We start from the raw sequence: 10,974 nt of genomic DNA, 5'->3' as shown, positions 1-10,974 counted from the left end.
AATAATTGAGCTTGAAACCTTTTCTAATAAATCACCTTTAACTTATCACATTTCCTGAGTCAAATGGCATGTTTGTGTACAATTATTCTTTGAAATTGTACATCTACATATTTTATTAGATTAGCGTAGAATTATTTGGAAATCCTTATTTCTCAGAGGGACAGTTACATTTCAATCTAATGGATGTATTTGTGGATAACCAACATAAAACATAATAAGCCTCATTAATATTCTAACCTGACTCAATGACCAACTGAATGTTCTGCATATCATTTTAATCTCCAATTTCTTAACTTTCATAACGTAGCTTGAATTATATCTTTTATTTTTGTGCCACTAAGTTTAAATACCCACTAGGTGGCGGTAGAGTCACGTGAAAACCATTACAACTGAACAATACATACTTTTTTAATGTTAGACTTTCCAGGTCAGAGTTGGGTATAAAACTTTCATTTTTCTTCCTTATATATTTTTGTTTAGTCATGAATCTAATAGCAATAATTTAAATAGGCAGTCTTTTTAGAATATTTGAAACACAAAGTACACTTAAATTGTCCCCGATATATGAACTGAATCAAAAAAGTAATTATTTAACATTGTTAAAAAAAATTCTCTTCTTAACACAAAATGTCTGATTGGAGATGATAACATAAAGACACCCTTTGTTACATTCTTTTGTGTGAGAATGAGACATTGTGTGAATGAAGAGGGCACTGAATTGTGATGATGTTTCTCTTTGCAATGGCAGTGTCTCTGATAAGCTTTTAACATTTGAAAAGGTGATTTTATACTTGAAATCATTTCTTTTTTTGTTATCAAAAAAGTGATTTAAACTCAAACTTTTTCACAGTAGTTGGAATTTAAGGATCAATCAAAAATACCCAAGCTGCACTGGTTTACAAATGTGCATCCTAATAAATCTGATTATATATCATTGGTGATTAAAACAGCAACAACAACCATAATAATAATATTAATGTTGATAATAATAATAATAAACTTCAGAGCTGAAAACTGTGTGTACAATCTTTTATTGCTAAAATCACTTCCAATTATCATTTAAAAATAAATCTCTTTAATGGCCTGCAGCCACCCACAATGTCAGCAAATGCAGGAACACAGAATGAATAGTGCATGAATAAAGATTAATTCAGGTGCATGAACGTATTTGTAATAATACAAATATGAATACTGCTTTATTGCTTATATGTAAAATCTGTCATATTATGACAGTGGCAAAACGACTCATCAAAACCATTACTAAACGTTTAAGAAATAAGTCAAAGTTCAATTACTCAAATTGGGATTAAATCGCCATTATAACCATGGGTCACTGATCAAAATGAGTCCACCAATGGAATGAATTTAGCAGAAAAGTCCTTGACAGTTCTGTATCAGGTGTTCTGTCACATGACACATGGCTTCACGTCCTGGTAGACACTTTGGTGATGGTGATGAAGCTGATGGTAGTACGAGCCGCTGGTGCTGGGGTGCAGGGAAGAGATTCCATTGAGGTTCAAAACGAAGTCCTTCCTGTCACACACAGGAGCTGAGTGGCTGTATCGGGACAGTCCTGCTGAAAACAAACAGGATACACGAGGTCAAATATTTTTCTGTAAACAGGATTTTATTTTGTAAACTAGCACGTGGTCATTTTCTTGGTGACTCTTCTTTACTAAAACTCATTTTACATCGTGTTTATAATGTATGGCTTTGTTATTTGATCAGTGACAAGCCACTTGTAAGAGCAACTTTTGAGTTGCCATATAATGAAATTATGTGGATGATTTAGTTTTAGTTTTTTCCTTGGTACTTTAATACACATTTTTTAAAACAAATGTTGGTAATACCTCATATGGAATATGTATTATGTTTTATTTCCAAGTAACCAGTATGCATTAACGTGCATTAATATAGGGGTCCGTATTCTTTGTTTAGATTTTCCTTACAATAATCCATCAAATGTGCAGTTGTAAATGCTAAGAAAATTGTGGAAACATTTATGATTGAAAATCAATTGTGATGATGCAGTGCATTTCCGAAACCTTCCTCATTGACTAAGAATATAAAAAACATAAAGCATTTCCCTTAGACGTTTAACATCAAGTGGATTTCTTTACAAAATGGCAACCCGAATTCTGTTCTTATCAGTATCATGGATTAATTAAACAATAGTACATTGTTTATTTACCATTAATATAGCCATCTGTTAAATGCTGGGGACATTAATAAGGTTTCTTTTTGAAGTTGTTCCACTTTATTTAGCTATTGCCTAAATAATACACAGTGAACATAATGAACAATAATATAATTGAACGAAATAAGTAAACATAACACCCTCTACCGATTTCTTTTCTGATGTATGTAAAAGGCCTGAATAAAGCTGCACCTAAAATATTTAAATTCATTATTGAGAGTATATTTTTGGACAGCATGTCGTTTTTTCGTTTGTATAGTTTTGTTTTTGCCGTTCATTTCTTTAAATCGTATTGTCATGTATTGTGTTATTGTGCCTGTTTTTTTATAAATTAAATAACGCTTCTTTAAAAAGCATGCGTACAAATTCAACCAAATTAGATTAAATTAATGTGAAACACCATATAGGCCTAGAGGGGCTATATGGTCTAAATTGCAAATCAAAGTGTGAACAATGAATGCACATTTTGGATACTATTCTGTGTTTTACGCACGTGAATTTTCCTGAATACATTTGATGCATCTTCATTACATAAAGAAAATAAAGGGTAAAACCCTAATTTCTATAGATTTGTAAATAATTAGGATATACTTTCTGCATGCATAAGATAACTTATCACTTTAATTAAATTAAAATCATAGCCTTTGATCCTTATGACTTACACATGCAGGAAACACAAAATACAAAACATAGCTTATGCCTATTTTAATACTCTACCTGAAATGTCAGAGGAGTCTCGTGCATTATAGTGCATATAGCCTTGATCCAGAGAGTAAGGTGACATCCCCGTGTGCGGTGCAGGAGAAGTGGGGCTGCTTGATGCCAACGACTGCTGTTTGATGTATGAAGAAACACCAGGTGAACTCCAGTGTGAAGCTGCATTTGCATACGGAGACTGACAATCCAAAGTGGATACCATCGCTGGGGGGGACTGCAGGGGGCTGCTGCTGCTGTCCGGGCAATAGTCCGCGTTAGAGGCCACCTGACATGCGGCCATGTACGATGACCCGGAGCCTGATGACATTTGTGGGACGTGATATCCCCTTTCGAGTCCATCGAATCCACCTGGCACTGTATTACTCATCAAGTCTATGTTGTAGCTGTTATGACACGCTAATGAGCCCGTAGGTGATTGGAAATCAAAGTTTTGAGGCAGCATCGATGCACCAAACCCGATACCATTCATCATCCTGTACATTGGTTTCAAAGCTTGGCATTTTCTCCGGAACCCCCGAGGTCTACGACGAAAAGAGCCCTCCTCGAACATAAACTCACTGCTCGGGTCTATGGTCCAGTAGTGCCCTTTACCAGGTCTACCGAGACCCTTTGGCAGCTTTATGAAACACTCGTTCAGAGACAGGTTGTGCCTGACGGAGTTTTTCCATCCCTGGTAGGATCCCCTGAAGAAAGAGAAGCGGGCCTGCAAGAACTGATAGATTTCACTCAAAGTAAGCCTTTTGGTCGGTGAACTTTGAATTGCCATCACAATGAGCGCGATATATGAGTAGGGAGGCTTTTCAGGGCGCCTCATGCCAGAGTTTCCCTTTTTCCATTTTGGTGATGCATTTTGCTCGCTCTCCATCACTGGCGGCGCGCTCAGATCTGCATTCAGAGCTGGGCTTGAGCGAGCATCAGATGGATCCAAATGTTGCTTGGAGATTTCGGTCGTCATGGTTGATCAACACTTAATTAAATGTGCAAAATGTTCTATTTAATATTTAAACGATCAGTTTACGTGTGCGATGCTCTGCGCGTCTATAACCGTGAAAATCAAAAACCACCAGCCCTGTTCCCCCTTACTCTCTCTGTCCATCGCTGGCAATAATCCCACAAGAGAGGGGAAATAAAGCTCCTCGACTTTGCCTGCGCATATCCACCCGGCCAAACACAACTCGACCACCTATCAATTCTTAAATCTCTCTCTGCCCCTCTATCCCCCCAAATCCCTCCAAGAAATCGCCAGGAACTCCCTCCCCATCTGGCCAGGATCCAGACAAGAAGCCGGACACAGCGCAGTGGAGTAAGACAGATCTCCTCCCACGACTTACTTTCCATAACACCTCTGAATGCATTTGTCATACTAATATTCGGCACAATCATTTAACAAACGTCCATGAATAAATCTCCACATGACAGATAATCCAATGTGTTCTCATACCTAAAAAACAACACTATATGGCTAGTTTTACTTTGTTAAGGTATATGAGAGAAAAAGTCATGCAGTGTTCATTTGTTTGGGATCTGTTCAGGGTTACATCTCTGACATGAGAGGAAGCATGCTTTTTCCATCAGAGCGTGCCAACCACACACAACGCACTAGTGTCAGTTTACCTCTTGGAGCCTTGATTATATCCCTGGAGTAATTAACTGATTAGAAACTCTTAGAAATAGTTTTTGAATTTGCTTAGAATATATTGTTTGTGCTAAGTAAAAGCCATTTTTGTGCATTAGTTTAGTTTAACTTGTGTCTGTTGAAGCTACTAGCAAGCTAGCAAGTTCCACAAACGTGGAATAATTTCCCACACCAGCAACGTTAAACACAATCTACCCAGAATGTCAGCAACATCAAACATGTTGCCCCGCTGCGTCCAGGATGCACAGCTGGTATCAAGGAAATTTACTTTCTAGCCTCAGAAGAATAGGCCTACTTGGAATACATTTCTTCCTATTGTGGATTCAAGTTGTGTTCGTTCAGGATGCACCAATTGTACAAACCCTTTCCTGCGCATGTGCGGTGACCGAGGCGACGGCTATTTGCAGCACCAGACAGAACACATAAATATTGGAGGCAGTAGAGAGCGACACTGGAAATACTAATAAGGGAGTTTATTGTTGCATTCTAAATGTTATAGGAATGTAATGAGAATACAGACTTTATTCGAATCATTTTTATTTTTATTTTACAATTATTATGATTATTATTGTTATTATTTGTATTATTAGTATTATTATTATTGGTATGTTCCAGTAGGGCCTTCATGTTTTTTTCTAAGGAGCCTGTACTTCCTAATCAAGAAAGGAGAACTATCTAACCTCCTACAAACGTTGCATAACATATTAGACTGCAAACCTCATTAAGCATTACACTTTTGGAAATAGGAAGATTCTGCTGTTGCCTCAGCGCCACGCAACAGATTCCTGAGAGCTCTTTAATAATTTGGCAAGGTGGAGTCACACGCCCGAAAAACTATTATTGAACACACGCCCGAAAAACTATTGCCTTCGCACCGGTCACAGGTGTTTCAAACTCTCCTATTTTTCTCAACAAGAAGAACATTTTAACAATAGCAGACCATCAACAGTGATCATTTTTATTTCATTGTAAAGAGCACACCTTTATTTAAGAAATAGACACAACAGTCAAAGTGCATTTAAAAAAACCAAAACAAATACAAGTCAGTTCAGCAACATTTATAACAAACAATTCTGTATAAAATATCAAATCTGATAATGCTTAAAACGGTACAACAATTCTGTAACACCTTGGCATTAAAATAAAGTCAACTCTTCATCCTCCTTTTTGTCCATCATCAGTCCACAATGAGGATTTTTAATCATCAAATAAACATTTATTTCTGATATTGTAGAACTGTCTGTGACGCCAGTCTGCACTGATAGCCGTTTGGCACATGCGCAGAAAAGGAGTCCATGCAGCAAGCTGACTTGACGTATGAAAACGAGGCAGGTGCATTCAAATGAGCCATCATTAGTCCAGTGTAGTGCGGCCAGGTGGGGGTGGGGGCAGGGGCGTGAGGTAAATGTCCCATGTTTGAGTTTCTATTGAAAGGTTTGCTGAGGATGCTGTCTATCGCAAAGGAACTTGTAAACTTGACGCATGAATCAGTCTTGGTGGCGGGGGCAGTCTGCTGAATGCTCGGCGGCTCCTCTACGGACACCTCTGGCTCTCTGTTTGATTTTTTATCAATGCGTTTTCTTCTGCGCCGGAACACCCCATCAGCAAAGGTGTACTCGCTGTGAGGATTGAGCATCCAGTAATTATCCTTTCCCCAAGGTCTGGACGGGTCCCGGAGCACTTTGAGGAAGCAGTCATTCAGAGACAGGTTGTGTCGAACAGAGTTCCTCCAGCCGGTGTAGCTGCCTCTGAAGAAGGGGAATCTCTTCATCAGATAGTCGTTTATTTCTGCCAGAGTCAGACTTTCAGAGGAGGAGTCCCGGATGGCCATGGCGATGAGAGCGATGTACGAGAACGGGGGTTTGGGTCTCCGAGTGTACGGCTTGGATGTGCCGCTGTAGCACGGAGTAACAGGTGCGGGGCTGTTCGCCACGCAGTCTCCATCCGAACCCAGCTCCTCCTCGACAGAAAGGGGAGAGCGCACACTCCCTTCTGCATCCTTGGACATGTCGAAATGTTTCGTGTTATAGTGGCTACCACACAACACCTCCAACTTCATTGTATTTGATGTATGTTCCGCTTTATATTACCTATCCAATTTGCTTTCTGCGAAAAGTCCGGTTTATTTTCGTCAAGACGCGGAGAGCTTTGAATTTACTCCGAATAAATTCTGCTGAGCTGTCATAGTGCTGAAGTCAGTCTCACCTACAACTCTGTGAGCAGCTGTTTATAGCCGGCTCACCTCAGGACCAACCCAAGTGGGAGGAGTTAAATGCTTTAAAAAGATTTGGAGCATCACAAAACACTATAATGTGATATATTTGTTGTCAATATTAAAACTGTGATCATACAACATTTACCATGAGCATATAAGAAACTAACAATGTTAACTGGAAACACGCTCAGTGCAGCTTTATAACTTTCTCACCTGTGAAATGTGAGCTGGCAGAAACCTTGGGACTATTTCACCTGAGACAACCAGGTGGCGTATGTTTCCTTTGTATTCAAAGGTGCGGTGCCTGCAGGTGTTGAAGTGTCAATTGTCAATATCAGGGTGCATTGTAGCCTAATCTGTCCGTTCATATAGAAATGTTGTATATTGTTTTAATTATATTTTTGTAACCTTTATGTTTAGATAGGAGTGATATATTTAAACATCTGTGGCAGAAAGATGCTCACTTAAGATCTCTCTCATCCAAGCACTTTACTTAGGAGTGCACTTCAGTTCCTTACAGCCTATAGAAACCATTGTTTTTGGGGTACTCTCTATGAAAACAAATAATGCCTGGTCCTTACAGCCACTCAGTTGAAAGATAGTGAATCTACCTGGGATTTACTTGTTGTAATTGAGGTTCTTTCTGAAGAACCAACTGTTGGGGTTTTTGGTTGGAACATCAGGGTTTCACTATGGATATAATTGCAAAGAGACGGTGCAAAGTTTCAGGTGAATAGACCCTTACTTTAAACTCAACTTTATGTTATGCTTTTAATAGCAATTATTACATAGTGCTACTCCACGGCACGGATATTTTCTCCTTTTACTCATTCCCTCAGATTCATCAGGCAGTCATGTTGAACTCAACAACCCATACTGGTATAATTGATGGTCTTACTGCAAAGTGTCAGTCCAAACCGCTGGTTTCATTGGTTGTGCTGTAATATTTTCACCAAATAGACAAAAGGAAAACATAATAACCTCATAAATCACCTGGAAACCAATGTTGACACATTAGCCGCTGATATGTTGTTACTCTGACAAGTGGTTAAAACGTTTGTTTATGCAATATGTGCTTTTCAAGATGTTTTTTGTTTGTGCTGGAGTGACTGTCATAATACTCAGGTAGTGATCTGTTTGTGTTGTCTGTGACACCCAAACCAGGGTGAAGTCACTATTTTGAAAGGTGGCATGTGAAAGATGGATTCCTTTAAGCTAACCACACAATGACAGCAAATACCACATATTCATTCTGGTCACTGCATGTAGCAGCTTGTTAGGCTGTGGTGTGTCTCTGTGTTCTTGTATACAGCTTTACGGGTGGAACCACTGGAATATGTGCGCCTTATAAACTGCCAAAGGTGAAGGAAGGAAAACAAGTGAAACGTGAGAAATCTATTAATTAATGGATCACCAACATTTAAATCTGCATTATAGAGTTTTTACAAAATGTATTGCTAACCCATTAGTGACTATGGATAAGCCTTTTCCAAGACAGTGAAGATAAAATGGGGCAAACAACTGTAAAAAAAGGTTTGCTGAGCCTACTATACTATAATAAAGAGCAGTACATACAGTATATTTGTATAGAAATTAGTTTCTAGCTCTTATTGTTCATGAGTCAATATAAGTGTTGTGAGATTTGCGAGCACATTACAGCATGTTGGCTCTCTGAAGACAGCTGATCATAAAATAACTTTCACTTTTACGTGACTTTTACGTTTTAAAGCACACACTTGTAAGCCATAACATGGAAGAACTTCAGAGTACAGTATAACTAGTGTTGTAATGAAATAATGACAATTTCTGAACAGCATTATGTCCATTATTATTTATTATGTACATATTCTCCATGTTTATTTAAGTCCCATTTCTTGTTTTTATATTGTCTTGTTATTTTTATATTGTCTTGTTGTTGCGCGTTGGCACCTTGAGTTCATATTGTAATTCCGTTGTACTTGCACAATGACAAATTAAAGATCTTATCTTATCTTATTAACCCTCCATATTTATTATGAATATGAAATTAATTTAGACATTACAGATTAATATATGTATTTGGCTGCAGTATACTATCACTGCATCTCTGACTCTATCACTTGTTGTTGATCTGTTGGAATGAGGAACACTGTGGAGCAGACATCAGACTTCAGTGACCAACACCCTGATTGTTGCTGATAAAGTTCAGTGATTGGTTGGCACAGAGTTCAGTTTATTAACTGTAAATAATTACTAACTGATGCCAACATAACAAAACCCATGCAGTACACTACAGTTATGCTTCTCCGCACATGCAGCAGTTGCATGAAAACTCACTTACAGTTGAGTGTATGTGGTGCATTAACTATTCTGACCTCGGCGCTCTTCTTCTCTTACAATTTTTTAACCTCCAGTTAACCAGTACTTTGATGTCTGGAAGGTTACTAGGACCAGCATTAACTAATGAAAGAGACACAGTCGCATACCCATCCAATCTGTTCCCTCTGTTTGCAGTTGTTTTTGAAGGAAAATAGTTTACCAGTCATTGTTAGAGGGCAAGGAGAAGAAATAAATATTCTTAGTTGACTACAGGTGTAGAGAACAAAGCTGTGGCTTAAAGACTGCAAATGGTGGAGAACACCAGGTGCTGTGTGATGTAATTCATGTGGAGTTTTCCTGTTTCCTGTTTCCTTCTACATTAGGCAAACAATTCAATTAAATTCAAAACCTTTATTTATCCAGGTAAAATCCCATTGAGATCAATGATCTCTTTTTGAAGGGAGACCTGCAGCAGTAGGTTCCACAAGAAGACATAAAAACATAAACAACAGAACAACAAAAGGACATCATACAGCAAAATGTACAGGGATTACAATTTACATATTTAACCACATGTACAGGTACCAACAGCATCTGATTTTGTAGCATCCAACCCAGCTTTAAAAACATGTAGTGGTACTAGCTTGGTAATTTTCCATTCTTTTTGCAGACTGTTCCATGTTAGTGGAGCTGCACATCTAAAAGCTTTCTTCCCTAAGACAGTCCTAGCACTTGGCACATTTAATAAAACCACAGCATGCGATCTCAGGCAATAAGTACTTTCAATTCGCAGAGAGATCAGGGAGCAGATATAAGATGGTAGTTTATCCAACATGGCTTTGTAAATGAAAAAGTACCAGTGACTGAGCCTCCGTAGAGTAAGTGATGGCAAAACCGCCTTGGTATACAGGGTACAGTGATGCGTAAGTGCTTTACAATTTGTCAAAAATCTCAGTGCACTGTGATACGCAGCATCTAACTTGCTCAGGTAATTGGCAGGTGCATTCATATAACAAATCACCATAGTCCAGCACAGATAAAAAGGTCACAGTGACTAGCCTTTTCCTGGCCTCAAGCAAGAAACACGACTTATTTCTGTAAAAGAAACCTAGCCTAACCCTCAGCTTTTTAAGCAGGTTATTGACATGAAGTTTAAAAGTGAGACAATCATCAAGCCAGATACCAAGGTATTTGTAACAGGTAACCACTTGAAGTTGTATTCCTTGCGTAGTTACAATATCCAAAGCAGTCTCCGGTGTATTTTTAGCTTTAGCTTTAGAAAAGAGCATTACCTTGGTTTTATCCACATTTAAAAGAAGCTTAAGCTCAGAGAGCTGAGCCTGAATAATGTTAAAAACAGCCTGTAATTTAACAACAGCCTCGTTAATCGAGGGACCTGCACAGTACATCATGGTATCGTCCGCATAAAAATGTAAGGTTGCTCCTTCGACATTTTCACCTAAACTATTAAAATAGATGGAGAATAATAGCGGACCTAAAACTGAACCTTGTGGTACACCATTAGCGATGTTTAATCACTCAGAAGACAGCCCATCAAACTGAACACATTGGGACCTTTCAGAGAGGTAGTTCACAAACCACCCCACTGCAAGGCTGGATATGCCAATACTGACCAGCCTCTGCTTCAAAATGCGTTGATCGACAGTATCAAAAGCTTTGGATAGGTCAACAAATAGAGCTGCACAACTCTGCTTATTATCTAAAATACTCGTAATATCATTTACCACTTTCATTGTGGCAGTGATGGTGCTATGTTGCTTTCTGAAGCCTGATTGATGTTTAGACAGGATGTCATTTGTACATAAAAACTCCTTTACTTGTTCACTCACTTGGCGTTCAATGTGTATTCTATATGGCAAATCACTAAAAAAACAATACATATACAACCCT

The 10,974-nt window shown here is 38.5% G+C and overlaps 2 protein-coding genes across 3 annotated transcripts; both read right to left on the bottom strand.

Moving 5' to 3' along the window:
- Positions 1-1,076: 1,076 nt before the first annotated feature.
- On the bottom strand, positions 1,077-4,097 carry foxf2a (forkhead box F2a). 2 transcript variants are annotated; one of them, XM_034105124.2, is made up of 2 exons: positions 2,915-4,097; positions 1,077-1,576 (listed from the first exon to the last, which is right to left on the bottom strand). In XM_034105124.2, exons 1-2 carry the CDS (start codon positions 3,867-3,869, stop codon positions 1,407-1,409), a joined length of 1,125 nt encoding a protein of 374 aa, XP_033961015.1. In that variant the 5' UTR covers positions 3,870-4,097; the 3' UTR covers positions 1,077-1,406. The 2 variants fall into 2 exon arrangements, with proteins under 2 accessions (XP_033961015.1, XP_033961016.1); XM_034105125.2 differs by having other exon boundaries at positions 1,077-1,573.
- A 1,472-nt stretch (positions 4,098-5,569) lies between these two features.
- On the bottom strand, positions 5,570-6,820 carry foxq1a (forkhead box Q1a). Its single transcript, XM_034105220.2, has one exon. The coding sequence runs from the start codon at positions 6,607-6,609 to the stop codon at positions 5,767-5,769; it is 843 nt and encodes a 280-aa protein (XP_033961111.1). The 5' UTR covers positions 6,610-6,820; the 3' UTR covers positions 5,570-5,766.
- Between the last annotated feature and the right edge of the window lie 4,154 nt (positions 6,821-10,974).

The sequence above is a fragment of the Pseudochaenichthys georgianus genome, chromosome 17 (assembly GCF_902827115.2).
Source record: "Pseudochaenichthys georgianus chromosome 17, fPseGeo1.2, whole genome shotgun sequence".
In the NCBI taxonomy this organism is placed as follows: domain Eukaryota; kingdom Metazoa; phylum Chordata; class Actinopteri; order Perciformes; family Channichthyidae; genus Pseudochaenichthys; species Pseudochaenichthys georgianus.
Note: the sequence above shows the minus strand (reverse complement) of the source record. Positions and strands in the feature narration are given on the sequence as shown.